The 16921-nt window shown below is 34.6% G+C and overlaps 1 protein-coding gene across 1 annotated transcript in view; it reads left to right on the forward strand.

Annotated features, from left to right (window-relative positions):
• The window catches only part of LOC141291954 (glucocorticoid receptor-like), a 100033-nt gene that overhangs the window by 81393 nt on the left and 1719 nt on the right, over positions 1-16921 (forward strand). Inside the window, exons 5-7 of the mRNA XM_073823945.1 lie at positions 8554-8698; positions 11354-11484; positions 15338-15495. Of these exons, the coding sequence (XP_073680046.1) occupies positions 8554-8698; positions 11354-11484; positions 15338-15495 (434 nt within the window). The remainder of the gene's footprint in view (positions 1-8553; positions 8699-11353; positions 11485-15337; positions 15496-16921) is intronic.

Raw genomic sequence — 16921 nt, forward strand, 5'->3', positions numbered from 1 at the left:
TTTAAGTAAAATACTTAGATTCTGTGCATCTCTACTAAAAGAAGTGAATTCCAAAATCTAGGAGCGTAGGATGAGGATGAGAAAGCTCTGTCCCCTACAGATCGCAAACGTTTCTGTAGAACAGGCAGTAAACCAGCTTGTGGGGAGTGCAACAGGGTGCTTGGGTGTATATAAAGTTAAAAGTGCAAACAAATACTGCGCCAGACCATGCAGTGCCTTATATGTGAGCAGAAGGATTTTAAAATCAATTCAGAACCTGACCGGAAGCCAGGATTTTGAAATTGGAGTGATGTGTTCATGTCTCCTGACTCCAGTCTGGATCCTTGCAGCAGAATTTCGCCCACATTGCAGTTTGTTGAGTGTAGTTTTAGGAACCCCAGCAAGAAGTGCATTACAGAAGTCAATGCGGGAAAATACAAAACTATTAATAAGCCTTTCAGGCACAGGGAGATGGGGGGAAAAGGAGTTCTTAACATATTGGTCAAAAGACACGCTCAAATTAAATATAACTCCTACATGTTTTAATTTAGTTTGCAACTCCAAAACAGAGCCATCCATATTTAAAATTAGTGCCAATAAGCAAGACCTCTGTTTTTTTTTTTTTTTTTTTCTCTTTCATTATTAAGACACAGAATGTTTTGGAACATCCATGCTTTTTTCTTAGAAATGCAATGTATTAAAAAAGAAACATCCACATTTTGACCAGGCTTAGAATGATTATAAATCTGAGTGTCGTCTGATAAAAAAATGCACAATGAAGCCAAAGTGATCTTAAAAGCAGTCCAAGGGGAAATATATAAATGCTTAAAAGTAAAGGGCCTAAAATTGAACCTTGAGGAACACCCGTTGGGACAGAGCCAATCTCAGACCTAAGACCACTCATACAGACAAACTCTCTGGCAATCGAAACAATCTGTTTTTTGTTTTGTTTAGTTTTTTTGTTGTTGTTTTATTTTTGTTTAGAAACATTATTTTCCAATTTATCCCTGTAAAGCGGCTTTGAAACAGTCAGTTTTGCTTTGGTTTTTTGTGTTGTTTTTGTTTTAAATCATTGGGCCCTATCATACACCCGGTGCAAGTGTTTTTTGATAGTTTCAACTTGAAGTCCAGCGTCATGTTGTTTATATAGCAAATGTGACTTAAGTAGCATGGGTAAATTTGTAGCAATAGCCAACAATACATTGTATGGGTCAAAATTATCGATTAGGACATGAAGTAAAGATCATGTTCCATGATGATATTTTGTTAATTTCCTACCTCAGTTTTCCAAAACTTAATTTTGATTATTAATTTGCATTTCTAAAAACTTAATTTGGACAAATTTAAGGTGTCCAAATTAAGTAAGGTGATTTTCTCAATATTTTGACTTTTTTTGCACCCTCAGATTCCAGATTTTCAAATAGTTGCATCTCGGGCAAATAGTGTTCTATCCTAACAAACCATACATTAATGGAAAGCTTATTTATTACTGGTCTAAAAAACGAGGTGTGTTACTGCCCTTAGTGCCATGGTACAAGTGCAACTGGCTTTTAAAGAGAATGGGAGATGAGACTTATTGCATGTGATGCCCAACACACCCATTGCTTATTAAGAGCATAGGTACAACCCTTTTGGACTATACGTCTGGCACACTGACCGTTTTTTTCCATCATTAAACAAGCAAAATCGGATTTGGACACGCCCTCAGTGTCGTTACGATAGGGCCCATTATCTTCCAATTTACCCCTGTAAAGCTGCTTTAAAACATTCTGTTTTGTTTTGGTTTTTTGTGTCGTTTTGTTTTTTGTTTTGAATTCATTGGGCTCTATCATACACCTGGCGCAATGCAACGCCAGGCGCAACGCAAGTGTTTTTAGGTGGTTTCAGCCCGACGCAGTTATCATTTTCTTGTCCAGCACCACGTTGTTTAAATAGCAAATACACATGCTCCAATCTGTTCACCCATGGCCATGCTGGTCTGAAAACGAGGTGTGATCACTCACATTGTTGGCACGTTGCTATTTTGAGTCAACTGAAAACGATTGCGCCATTGGCTGTCTAAAACCTGGTCTAAAGTAAATGGCGCAATATTTTTTATTTATTTAAGGGTTAGTAATATGCGCATAGGCGGGTGCATAATGCGTGTACACTCCTTTAATGCCTGTACGCTTAAAGGAGTGGTTCACTTCCAGAACAAAAATTTACAGATCATTTACTCACCCCCTTGTCATCAAAGATGTTCATGCCTTTCTTTCTTCAGTTGATAAGAAATTCTGTTTTTTGAGGAATTTCTGTCCATATAATGGATTTCAATGGTGCCTTCAAGTTTGAATTTCCAAAATGCAGCTTCAAGAGCTCTAAAAAAAGGGTCTTATCTAGCAAAACCATTGGTTATTTTCTAAACAAACTAACAATTTATATACTTTTTAACCTCAAACGCTTGGTCTAGTCTATGTCTGCGTTAACTCTTGTATTTTCCGGTTCAAGATAGTTAAGGTGTGTCGAAAAACTACCATCTCGTTTTCTTTGCCAACTTCAAAATCGTTCTACGTCATTGCGGAAGTATTGACCCAGTGTTTACAAAGTGAACATGCTAAGAAAATCAAATGCATTTTACAAAAAAAGGTAAAACAGTGATGTAGGACGATTTTAAAGTGGAAGAAGAAAATGAGATGGGAGTTTTTCGACATACCCTAACTGTATTGACCCACATTACACAGACTACGCTTGCGCATCGCAGAGGCGAGACAAGACGAGCATTTGAGGTTAAAAAGTATATGAATGGTCAATTTGTTTAAAAAATGGCAGATCATTTTACTAGATAAGACCCTTCTTCCTTGGCTGGGATAGTTTAGAGCCCTTTGAAGCTGCATTTAAACTGCATTTTGGAAGTTCAAACTTGGGGGCACCATTAAAGTCCACTACATGGAGTTAATTCCTGAAATGTTTTCCTCAAGAAACATAATTTCTTTAAAACTGAAGAAAGAAAGACATAAAAAAATCTATCTGTATCTATATCTGTAATTATCTGTAAAGTTTTGTTCTGGAAGTGAACTAATTCCTTTAATACACACAGAGACACGCAGCACACAAAATGCCAAATATTAAAAATGAAAAGATTACGATGTTAAAGATTACTATTGTGTACATAAAGAAAATATGTCTTTTGTCTTGCAAATACTGTCATGTAAATAGCAAACTGGCTTTTAAAGAGAATGGGAAATAAGGCTGTGATTGGTTTATTGCACATTATGCTTAACACACCCATTCCTCATTTAAAAAAAAGGTACAACCCTTTTAGACCATGTGCCCGGCTCACCGACTTTTTTCCATCATTAAACTAGCAAAAGTGGATTCGGACAGTCCCTAAGTGCACCTGCGCCATGCGCTTAGATCGTTAAAACAGGGTCTATTATGTTGCAAATTTATCCCTGTAAAGCTGTTTTGAAACATTCTGCTTTGTATGAAACACTTGTATAAGAGTGACTTTTGTTTTGTTTTGTTTAGAGTTAATTGTTTTGCATGCCCTTGTTATATTTCCTTCTTCTCCCATTAAAAATGGTACTACTTGTTGCTGGGGAGATGTGCAGGCATATTAAATGTGTACTTTTAGGGTTAGATGTGCCAGTCACTAGACTACCAGCAGATAGAGACTAAAAAGATATAGAAGAAAACATTAGGGCTAGAGATCTAATGAGCATCTGAGGGCAGATTGACACACTGTCTGGACAGAGAATGGGGAAAAAAATCCTTCCATAGGAATAAACAGAATTAATTGCTAGACAAAAGGAAATGAGCTGCTTTTGCTCACCTGCTTGTGAGTGCACAGATCTGCAACCCAGCACTGAAGTCGAAAGTGGGATATTTTCGAAACCATAGGGAGAGAGGAGTGATTTGAGCTTGTGGGGAAGTTGAGCCACCCATTGTTTCTAGGCAACCATAAACTAAATAGGTAATGTGACCACAAATATATGAGGAGTTATCCATTTTACTCTCTCTGTGATAGAGAGACGCCAATGGAATAATTGGTAACACTTTACAATAAGGTTCATTAGTTAACATTAGTTAACCACATTAGTTAACATGAACTAATAATGAACTGCACTTATACAGCATTTATTAATCTTTGTTAATGTTAATTTCAACATTTACTAATACATTATAAAATTTTTGTTAACATTAGTTAATGCAGTGTGAATTAACATGAACAAAAAATGAACAACTGTATTTCCGTTAACTAATGTTAATAAAGATTAGTAAATACAGTAACAAATGCATTGCTCATGGTTAGTTCATGTTAGTTAATACATTAACTAATGTTTAACTAATGAACCTTATTGTAAAGTGTTACCGAATAATTAGTAACTGCATTTACGTACAAAAAAATAAATCATATGTTAACGGACTCATGCTTCTTGTGCCTGAAAAGTAACAGAATAAAAAAAAAAAAATATATATATATCACATATGTGTTTGTGCTTTAGGAAGTTATAATAAAAGGCTATGCAGTTAACATTATATTAAACTTCTGGATGATACACGATTGTTAAAATGGTTGGAGTGTCATGAAGTGTCGTTTTTAGTGCTGTCAAACGATTAATTGCAAATAATTACATTAAAATAAAGGTTTGAAAACGGAAGACACTGAAAACGAAAGTGATAAAAATAAATGAATATATTTTAAAACATATTAATATAGAACACCATTATTTTAAACTGTAATAATATTTCACAATATTACTTTCTCTTTGATGAGCATATAAGAATTCTTATGTGTAGTGTATATTCTTATAATAGTGTATATATATACAGTGTACTATGTATGTGTGTGTGTGTGTGTGTGTGTGTGTGTGTGTGTGTATGTGTGTGTATATATATATATATATATATATATATATATATACATATATATATATATATATACATATATATATATATATATTAGTCTGTGTATTTATATATACATAATAAATATACACGTATACCAATACATTTTGTAAGCACAAACTTTTTTTTGGTTGCGATTAATCGTGATTATTTTTTACAGCACTAATAATTTTGCTGCAATTCATAATTTCATTAATTTTAGACCAAACATTTTTGTAAAATTTTAAAAAGACCTTGTTGATGGAAAGTGGCCATTAAAGTTTTTATGAAGTTTTATTTCCCTGCAACATACGTGAGATGTTCAGTACTACTGATTACTTTTTTTTAATTGTTCAATTTGAACTTTATTTTGTTCAGATGTTTTTTTTATTTTGTACGTTTTTTATTTTTTTATTTTTTTTATTTTTTAAGAAATTAATGCTTTTATTCACCAAGGATGCATTAACTTAATAATTAAAAGTTTATTAAAAGTTAATAATAAATAATTTACATTGTTATAATCATGAAAGAATCCTGAAAAAAAAAAATCACAGGTTCCAAAAAATATTTGGCAGCACAACTGTTGATATTATCCAACATTGATCATTCTAATAATAAATCAGCATATTAGAATGATTTCTGAAGGATCATGTGACACTTAAGACTGGAGTAACAGCTGATAAAAATTCAGCTTTTCATCACAGGAATAAATTATATTTTAAAGTATGTTAAAATAAAAAAACATTATTTTATATTGTAAAAACATTTAGCAATATTACTGTTTTTTTCTGTATTTTTAATCAAATAAATGCAGCCTTGATGAGCATAAGAAACTTCTTTAAAGACTATTACAAGTCTTACTGACCCCAAACTTTTGAACGGTAGTGTAAATCTTTTAAGAAGTCATCCATTCCATAATCCAAACCTTACTGTCCTTATTAGACTCATGGGGAACCACAGATGGGGAAGCTCCCTGGATGAATGGCCAACTTTTATTTCTATTGAATTTCTTATCCTTTTATAAATAGCGTGAGGTGAAAATGTTCAGTTTACTTTAGTATAATCGATGGCACAGTTTAACCCCATGTGGCTCAACTTACCCTCTCCCTAGGCTTTGGAGCAAGTTGAGCCAAGAAACCCCTTTTTTTGAAAAGCCATATTTTGAAAGCAGTTTATTTTAGATCCAAAGTGACTATTCCCAAGGATGTAGCTCATCCTGAATTTAATGTACATATTTAAGTTGGACCATGCACTCACTTTAAACAACTGGCTCAACTCACCCTGCTCTCCCCAATGGTTTTTGTTTTGTTCAAATTAATGAGCTACTAGAAACATAGGACCCACACTGTGGACCTCACCAGCCAATGACGTGAGAAAAGAAGCACACGATTTTTTAATCGCTGCAAGCATTTTTTTTTTTCTCTTCTCTGCCCTGGTTGTGTGTCATAGGCCTACTGGGCAAAATACTTGTGGAAGAGGATTACGTAAGAAGCACACGCTTGAGCAAACTCATTCCTGTGTACATCCTCTTTAAAAGAGACAACACTACACTGTAGCCATTTTAGCATCCTGACAACAGTAATAACTTTCAGAGATTTGAAAACATGGCATGTGAAAGTGGCTGATCTCTGTTTTCTTACGTGATGAATACATCTGGTCCCAATGATTAATTCATTCAATTGAATCTGACGTTTTATGTAACAGCGGTTTCATGAACGATTTACACAATTTGTTCTGCTCCAGTTTCACGAACAAAACCCAATGTCTCTGTCAGGTTTTGATGTCAGGAAGGATGATTATGATTCTTAAACCAAATACGCGAGCCAAAGAGTTGGTATTGATTTTAGTGACATCAAAACAACTTCGAAATCGGACCAGAGAGATCTGTTCTGATTCATTCTGAAGCTACACTAATCATATGTGACCCTGGACCACAAAACCAGTCATAAGGTTAAATTTTACAAAACTGAGATATATACATCATATGAAAGCTCAATAAATAAGCTTTCTATTGATGTATGGTTTGTTAGAATAGGACAATATTTGGCCAAGATATATCTATTTGAAAATCTGGAATCTGAAGGTGCAAAAAAATCTAAATACTGAGAAAATCACCTTTAAAGTTGTCCAAATTAAGTTCTTAACAATGCATATTACTAATCAAAAATTACATTTTGATATATTTATAGTAGGACTTTTACAAAAAATCTTCATGGAACATGATCTTTACTTAATTTTCTAACGATTTTTGGCATAAAAGAAAAATCAATAATTTTGACCCATGCAATGTATTTTTGGCTATTGCTACAAATATACCCCAGCGACTTAAGACTGGTTTTGTGGTCCAGGGTCACATATTATGTTTTACTGGCTGAAACTAAAATTCTAAATCAAACTGTTATTATAACCATTTTACATTTTGAGTTTGTTTTTTATGAAAGATTGTTCTTCATATTATGTTGCTTCTGTAGGACTTTTGGGATCAGTGTTGGGGGTAACACACTACAAGTAACACACGTTACATAATAATATTACTTCTTCAAAGTAACTAGTAAAGTAACGCATTACTTTTTAATTGACAAGAAATGATCTGAGTTACTTTTTCAAAGAAGTAACGCCAGTTACTTTTCCACCCATTTATTGATTAAAAAGCTCTCGTGTCCCCATCTTGAGAGAAATTGTAAGATGTTACTTTAGTTCTAAAACAAATGTGAACATGCATTAATTCACCTCACTATTCCTCAAAATGAATAAAAACTGTGAAATTCAACGCAGACCTGCAATAATTAAATATGTGACCCTGGACCACAAAACCAGTCATAAGGTTAAATTTGACAAAACTGAGATATATACATCATATGAAAGCTCAATAAATAAGCTTTCTATTGATATATGGGTTGTTAGGATAGCACAATATTTGGCCGAGATACATCTATTTGAAAATCTGGAATCTGAGGGTGCAAAAAAATCAAAATACTGAGAAAATCACCTTTAAAGTTGTTCAAATTAAGTTCTTAGCAATGCATATTACTAATCAAAAATTACGTTTTGATAGGTTTACAGTAGGAATTTTACAAAAAATCTTCATGGAACATGATCTTTTACTTAATTTCCTAATGATTTTTGGCATAAAAGAAAAATCAATAATTTTGACCCATACCATGTATTTTTGGCTATTGCTACAAATATACCCCAGCGACTTAAGACTGGTTTTGTGGTCCAGGGTCACATATGTAGAATAATACAAATATCCTTTATGTATTTAATCCCATTTTATTAACCGATGTCTTTGCTGCTGACCTCCGATGATGCAATTCATCCATACTAATAAGCAAAAATTACTCAAGATAATCTAACATTTGTTTTCCTTTTTGTCCTTGCTGAAGACTTAACATTTTTTCTTCTGCGGTCTACTGCACAGACGTGATATTACTTTTCTCTAAGCCTGAGGCTTTTGGTGTAAAAAAGGTGCCAAAAATAGAACTTTTTATGTTAAAAACAAACAAGCAAACCCTGCCCAGTTTTAAAAAGTAACACAAAGTAACGTAACGCATTACTTTTCATAAAAAGCAACTAAGTAATGTAATTAGTTATTTTTTTAGGGAGTAACTCAATATTGTAATGCATTACTTTTGAAAGTAACTTTCCCCAACACTGCTTGAGATGCAGTTTTTTTTTTTTAATAGTTAATGTCTCTGTCTCATTCAGGCTTCAGAAACCTACACCTGGATGACCAGATGACGCTGTTGCAGTGCTCCTGGCTCTTCCTCATGTCCTTTGGCTTGGGCTGGAGATCCTACCAGCAGTGTAACGGAGGCATGTTGTGTTTCGCTCCAGACCTCGTCATCAACGAGTGAGTGTACCTTTACTAGCCACACTTGGAATGTTTTCGGACAGATTATGTGGTTTTTAGGATCGTGTCTAGTCATAGTAAAATGTCACGTAAGGTAAAGCCAGTCAAGTGGGCATAGGGGTGTGTGATATGACTGTTTTTGGTCATGGGCGATTAAAATGTCTCCACAATTTGCTTTTGAAAAAATATCGTAGTATCCTGCTAGAGCATGCCGCCTGTACAACACGACATATACCTTCACTCACGGGACACTGCACTTATTCACAGTCACAAAAGTGCATTATTTGCATGCAAAGTCTTGTCGGTCAAAGCATGTCAAACAGCGCCTGATTACTAGACTAAGCGATCTTTCACGTCTGATTCGCTAATACTGTTAAAACGCGCCTGTATAATAGACAGAACACAACTTGTGCTGAACACAAAAGAAGATATTTTGAAGAATGTGGATAACGGAAGCACTTTGATAGTGGGAAAAAAAATACTATGGAAGTAACTGGGGACCAGCAACTGTTTGGTTACCCACATTATTCAAAATAAGTTTTATGTTCAACATGTTTCATGTAAAAACACTTGAGAGTGAGTAAATGATGACAGAATTGTCATTTTTGGGTGACGGTAGGCTAATAAACAAAACACAAAAGATAAATCACTCACTGCTCTTGACTGAGGAACTTTAATACAGTTGCTTTAATAAGAGTCAATGTACAATATTTGTAAATAGTGTTTTATTTGTATATTTGTTAACTCTTTTTTTTTTAAATGCTACTGCTTACTACACCTACTGTACCTGAAAATTAAAGCACTGTTTGTTTTATTTGTATATTATGTGTATTTGTAACATGTAGCCTATCTTTGTTCTTATTTTTTAATGACAAAGCTTTTTATCTTCGCCCAATTTGGCCTAAACATCTGCCATTCTTTTTAATTTGTATTTTGTTACCTTGTAAGGCTTTAGTTTTAAAATAGGGAAATTAGTTTGGCTGTACTGCTCAGACAGCTTGCAAAATAGTAAAACCAACATAACAAAGAATCGTGATGAAATCGTGAATCCTGAAATTTTCAAAAATTTGTGATATGATATTTTTGCCATAACGCCCACCGCTAATCCAGCGTCTCTATTTCAAAACAGTCGAAAACAATTGGTGAAATAGTCTGGTTTGGTGGTGTATAGGCTTTTATTTTACATTAACATTTACATTAAGTTAATTTACATGGTGTGTGATATAAAATGCTTACTAGATGCAAACTAGATGCAAAAAAAACCTTTTTGTTTAAGGCTAAAAAACAAACAAACACACTTAATATAAGAGAATGCATTATATTTAATACTGTATACATTTTATATAACATTAGATACAAAATAATATATATATAATAATGATATATTATTTAATTTATTTTAATAGTATTATATTTCAGTTCAGTATTCAGTATTGATATTATACAGTTGAGGTCAAACGTTTACATACACCTTGCAGAATGTTAATTATTTTGCCAAAATAAGAGGGATCATACAAAATGCATGTTACTTTTTTATTTAGTACTGACCTGAATATGATATTTCACATACATACAGTCCACAAGAGAAAATAATGGTTGAATTTATAAAAATGGCCCCATTCAAAAGTTAGCATACACTTGATTCTTAATACTGTTGTTACCTGAATGATCCACAGCCGTTTATTGTTTTTGTTTAGTGAAAGTTGTTCATGAGTTCCATGTTTGTCCTAAAAAGTTAAACTGCCCACTGTTCTTCAGAAAAATCCTTCAGGTCCCACAAATTATTTGTTTTTTTTTTTTCAGCATTTTTGTGTATATGAACCCTTTCCAACAATGACTGTATGATTTTGAGAACCATCTTTTCATGCTACTATTACAAAAGTTTCAAATGCTCACAGAGGGCAGTTTAACTTCAGGACAAACAAGGTACTCATGAACAACTATCATTAAACAAAAAAACACAGCTGTGGATCATTCAGGTAACAACAAAGCATTAAGAATCAAGCGTATGCAAACTTTTGAACAGGGTCAGTTTAATAAATTCAACTAGAATTTTTTGTCGACTGTATGTAAACATCTTTTACATAAAACATGTAAACATAAAAAAAAAAATTGTATAATCCGTTTTATTTTGGTAAAATAATTTTGCATTTTGCAAATTCTGCAAGGTGTATGTAAACTTTTAACCTCAACTGTATTTATGTTAATATTTTATATACAATATTTAACTTAAGTAAATTGTAAATGTAAAAATTGTGTATAATATTTATAGAAACATGTATATTATAAAATTAAGTGGTGCATACGTTGTTCAGTGGAATATTATACAATCTGTAACAAATGAGTCAGTGATGTTTTTGTAAATATCTTAAGAAAAATGCGTAATGGCTTAGTGCCTAAAAAACTGTAAAAGGCTGTGATTTAGCTGTAATTTGTTGCATTGCACTTTGCTCATGCAATCAGCAAACAATTTTTTCCCCATCGTTTAAACAGTTAAACCTGTGTAATTTTATGGGCATGCTGCTTTATGCTGCTCATGCTGCTTTTTAACAATAATGTTGTCAGATGTTAAAGTTTCTTCTGTCAGCCATGATGTTTTGGCCTGTGAAATGCATGCAGAATATAGATGTTTTCCTGTGTGTGTGTGTGTTAAAGGGAGAGGATGAAACTACCCTACATGAGCGACCAGTGTAACCAGATGCTGAAGATCTCCAGTGAGCTGGTCAGGCTGCAGGTTTCCTACGACGAGTATCTCTGCATGAAAGTGCTCCTGCTCCTCAGCACAGGTATCAGCAGTCATCAGAATCCACGCATTTATACCACAAATGCAGTCAGTAGAACTTAAAATATACTGTACTGAACAAGAAATATTCCTTTGAATATGCAAAATAAGCCAGATGATAACTGGACACCAGTTGAACATGCACATAATGAGGTTATATGGGAACAGCGTAGAAAGATTTCTTTGCATGCATGCAATCTGTTTCACTTTCAGTACTATTTTTAAACATAGCTGTCAGTGTGTAATACGCAAACAATTAGTAAATAGCCTGACAAACGGGCATGCTTACCAATAAGCCACAGCATTTGTGCACCAGATCTCTCTGTTTTCAAATCCTGCTGTCTCATCTGATAAGAGATCAGGATATAATTGCACCAAGACTATCAACCCTCTCCGGCACTTTGCATAGGTTCATTCGAGTCGAAGTGTTTGCCTGGGCTGCAGTCCAGCATCCCTGGGCCTCAAATCCCTGGCTGATACGCCACTGATCTGAACGCCTCAGGGCCAACAGCCATTACATGAAACACATTGACATTTACTTCAGGTTTGCATACTTTCCTTTGACTTGGATGTGAACCGGCAGGAGTGTCGCAGGGGCGGTGTGCGCCCACACAAGGCCTCGTGCCTCTGGTGCCTTCACTTATGGTCTTCTAGGCTATCCTATTTTTATGAAGTGGTTTTATGTTGTGTCTCAACACGAAGATGTTAAAAAGTTTTTAATTAGTTTGGGGCCAGATTTACTAAACAGAGTAAATTAGCATTCGAGCACAATTTTCTAAAAGCGTTAATGGTGTGTGGTTCACTGACAATGCATACATCAAAGAATACAGACACAGCCAGATCATTTCCATAATGACCAGCGCAATCTACCAAGAGCAGCGCAAATTACCACCAGCTTTAAGATATGCTTTTTTTAGATGTTAAATAATACCGCCAAGTTATTTGATGATGGCAAATGTAGTAAATTGCACTGCGTAATTCGTTTTAATACTCTTCTCCCATTCATTTTACATCTGAAAGGGAAACTCCTACAAATGTATATTCAATAAGGACAGGCACAAAAATAACTTTGTCCCCACCTTTATAGCACTAATTCTTCACTGCACGTCTTTAGTATATCCTGGCAGTACTCTTTTAATGCCAAAAGATGTTTTGCACTGGCGAAGCTGTTAGTAAATCTGGCTCTAACTGTTCAAAAGTTGTAAGCAAAAAGTCTATTTTTAGTATCTCGTGACCCGTAGGTGGCGCTGTTCCCAATTTTGGCATGGACCCTCAGGACATGGTGTTGATGCAGCATGCAAAGTTTCATTTCAATTTATAAAAGTTTGGCTGAGATACAGCCTCTTAACCAATTTTAAGTCAACTCCCACAAGTTTGTGATGTAATAACTTAAACAAAGATGAATATCAAAAATCTGTTCAGTCATTTCAACAGATCATGTGAACCAGTTTTCATAAGAATTGGACAATTGTTTAAGGAGGAGTATCCCAAAAAAAAATACCCCGAATACTGTACTTTTCAAAATGTCCGTTACTGTCATGGGTGGAGTCTTAATGTAAGCTATTAAATGTGATCCGCATGTGGAGAATAATCAGGTGTAATAAATTAAATTTTTCTAGATCGAAATATTTCAAAAATTATTTTTTGAGCTGGTGGTGTTATAGAGTTGGTTCTAGGGACCCCAAAGTTGGTCAGGTTAATATTCATGACCATCACTACAAGTGTGCCCAATTTCATCATTTTCCTACTTAAGGTTCATAGGACTGCCATAGACTTCCAGTGGGAAAGAAGAATAATATTAAGAAAACCAACAAATACAATAGGAGCTACAGCCCCTTCGAGGCTTGTCCCCTAATAAGAAGAGCCATTATTAAAAATTAAGTACCAATGATAGGTGATATTAACCGAGCACCAAATCAGCATATTAGATTGATTTCTGAAGTATCATGTGACACTGAAAACTGGAATAATAACTGCTGAAAATTGAGATTCAAATTAGCTGGAAACTGTTAGTAAAACTGGCCCTAAAATGTCTATTTTTAGTATCCCATGACCCGTAGGTGGCGCTGTTCCCAACTTTGGCATGGACCCTCAGACCGTGTTGTTAAGGGAGCATACCAAGTTTAATTTCAATTGATCAAAGATTGGCTGAGATACAGCCTCTTAACCAATTTTAGGTCAACTTCCACAAGTTTGTGATGTAATAACTTAAAGATAAAAATCAAAAATCTGTTCAGTCATTTCTATGTGGCTCGATCCACAGATCATCTGAGCAAATTTTCATAAGAATTGGACCATTTTTGTAGGAGGAGTATCAAAAAAAAAACTGTACTTTGTAATAATAATTGATAATATTACTATTTGTTAAGCGATAGTTCAGCCAAACATGTAAATTATACCTTTACCTTACCCTCAAGCCATCCTGGGAGTACATGACTTTTTTTCTTTTAGACAAATACAATCACCGTTATATTAACAAATGTCCTGGCTCTTCCAAGCTTTATAATGGCAGTGAATGGTGGTCCAGATTTTGAAGCAAAATAAAGTGAATTGATGCGTTCTTGTAAGAAATATGTCCATATTTAAAACTATAAACTAAAATCTCTAGCTTCCTTTGACTGTCATTCCAGCGGGTGACGTAGGCGTAGTGTAAGGTCTGGTGAGAAGTAACAAATGTGGAAGCGCAGAGAAGAGAGAAAAACAAAACACTGGTCACAAATTAGACATACAGTACAAGGGAGATTTCTTAAAGAAAAAAATTCAGAGGATTTCGACATTGGTCAAGAGGAGACTGTTTTCCCTCTCACCGGAGGTTACACTACGCCTACATCTTACACAACTCTCTTTCTTGAACAAATGCATCAATTCACTTCAGAAGGCCTGTATTAACCCCCCGGAGCCATGTGGAGCACTTTTTATGATGGATGAATGCACTTTATTGGACTTGGAATCTTAACATATATTCACTGCCATTATAAAGCTTTAAAAAAGCAAATTATTATTATTATTTTTTAGATATAACTCTGATTGTATTCGTCTGAAAGAAAAAAAGTCATGAGGTAATTTTCATTTGTGGGTGAGCTTTCCCTTTAATGAAATAAATGCAGTCTTGAGTCTTAATAATCCTAATTATCCCAAACTTTTGACCGTTAGTGTATAAAACTATTTTATTTCCCCTGAATCCAGTAAAATATGTGTTTTTTGTTGTTTTTGTGCATTTACCCTTTCTTTTGGAACCGGGGTGCCTCAGCACACCGGAGCTCGTGAATCATGCTCCTGGGAATGCTGCAAAAGCAATGAAAAATGTGAAAGCGTAGAGGAAAAAGGCACAAACATACTCATAACCATCCACTGACCAGTGAGAATTTCACCAATGAGATGGGTCCAGTTGTGCTTCAGCAAAACAAGTTTTTCACACCTTCAAAGCAGATCTTCACATCATTTTGCAATCTCTAGACGTTTTGGCATTTGGTAGTTATTTGTTTCTATGACAACGTCTACAAAGGCAAAATCTATCCGTGAGCGTCGTCTTGTTGATGATAGCAAAATACTTAATTGACCTTTTGCTTTTGCAAAACATTTAAGACAAAAGAAAGAAGAAATGCTGTTTTGATGTCACATCTGTCAAGTCAGACCTTTCATAAAACTTGATTGACGTTGTACCCAGTAACTTTTAATTAGAGTATTTCGGATATTTTAGGTGATCTTTAAAATGCATTGTCAGAGCTTTCTCCAAGGTGAAAGCCTTTTTAGCATTTGTTTAATTGTGCCTCTTTGTTTCTCCTTGAAATATTTTCTTGATTAAAAAGCAATAATATAAAGTAAACGTCTCATCCTGACCTGTTCTGTTTCCACAGTACCAAAGGACGGCCTTAAAAGCCAAGCTGTGTTTGATGAAATCCGCATGTCTTACATCAAGGAGCTGGGCAAAGCCATAGTTAAACGAGAGGAGAACTCCAGTCAGAACTGGCAGAGGTTCTACCAGCTCACTAAGCTTTTGGATTCAATGCAGGAGGTAAGCTGGCATCTCTTACGATCAGCAAACACAAACAAGACATGTTACTGGCAGATGCTTTTATTGCATCTACAAGAGAGAATAACAAGCTAGGCAGGACTCGTACTTTAACACAAGCGAGTAAACGTTTGGTCGGCACATTGCGAACATTGCATTGGAAAGGCAGAATGCCCAGTCCTGTTCCTCGAGATCTACCTTCCTGCAGGGTTTACTTCCAACCCTGCACTTAACACATGTGCCTGTAATTATCAGTTGTTCCTGAAGATCGTAATTGGCTGGTTCAGATGTGTTTGGTTGCGTTACGAAATACATTCAAGTGCTGGCTAGTAACTGATCACATGTAATCCAGATTACGTAATTATTTATATGTTACATAAGTATATTTATATATATATTACATTGCTTATAATTAGATAGCAGTTACTTTTTTATAGATTACATGATTACATATTTACACAATGGCCCTAATTCTTCTAGAAATCCTGAATTTTCGAAAGTCTTCCCGTTTGATGGAACTACTCAGAAGCTTTACCTAATATGTGACCCTGGACCACATAACCAGTCTTAAGTAGCATAGGTATATTTGTAGGAATAGCCAAAAATACATTGTGTGGGTCAAAATGATCTTTTTTTATGCCCGAAATCATTAGGGTATTAAGTAAAGATCATGTTCCAAGGAGATATTTGATCAATTTCCTACCGTAAATATATCAAAACTTAATTTTCGTTTGGTAATATGCATTAGGAACTTTATTTGGACAACTTTAAAGGTGCTTTTCTCAATATTTTGATTTTTGCACCCTTAGATTTTCAAATAGTTGTATCTCAGCCAAATATCGTCCTATCCTAACAAACCATACATCAATGGAAAAATAGTAAAAAAAATTGACCCTTATGAATGGTTTTGTGGTCCAGGGGTCACATATGTGAAATCCAACAGATTATGTTACTAACTACAATTTCCATTGTGTAATTTGTAATCAGTAATGGATTACAATTTGTACGTAATCTACCTTAGCTCTGGTAATAAACCTTAGTACTCTAGGAGATGTTTTTATGAAGGTAGCTTGCTAAAAACATAAATATACATCAGAAAAATCTCTTCAAAATGTTGCTCTGACATAACAGTAGTTTAGACCTTAAAGGGATCATGAACTGCCTTTTTTATTTTGTACTGTCTCTGAGGTCCACTTATGTTATCAAGATTTTTACCTCAACATAACATAATTTAGAAGTCATAGGCTTTTTTGTTCTCATCAGAACTCTCTGTTTGAGAGAATGTGGCAGGTTGTAACTTGGAAGTAAACACCCACTGCTATGATTGGCTAACAGTAGTGTATGTTTGACAGGAGAAAGTTTTGAGTTTTGTTTTATAGTACAATGACCTCTTATATGTCAAAAGATCAATGGAATTTAAATTTCTGAG

This window comes from Garra rufa, chromosome 19 (genome assembly GCF_049309525.1).
Source record: "Garra rufa chromosome 19, GarRuf1.0, whole genome shotgun sequence".
Lineage (NCBI taxonomy): Eukaryota > Metazoa > Chordata > Actinopteri > Cypriniformes > Cyprinidae > Garra > Garra rufa.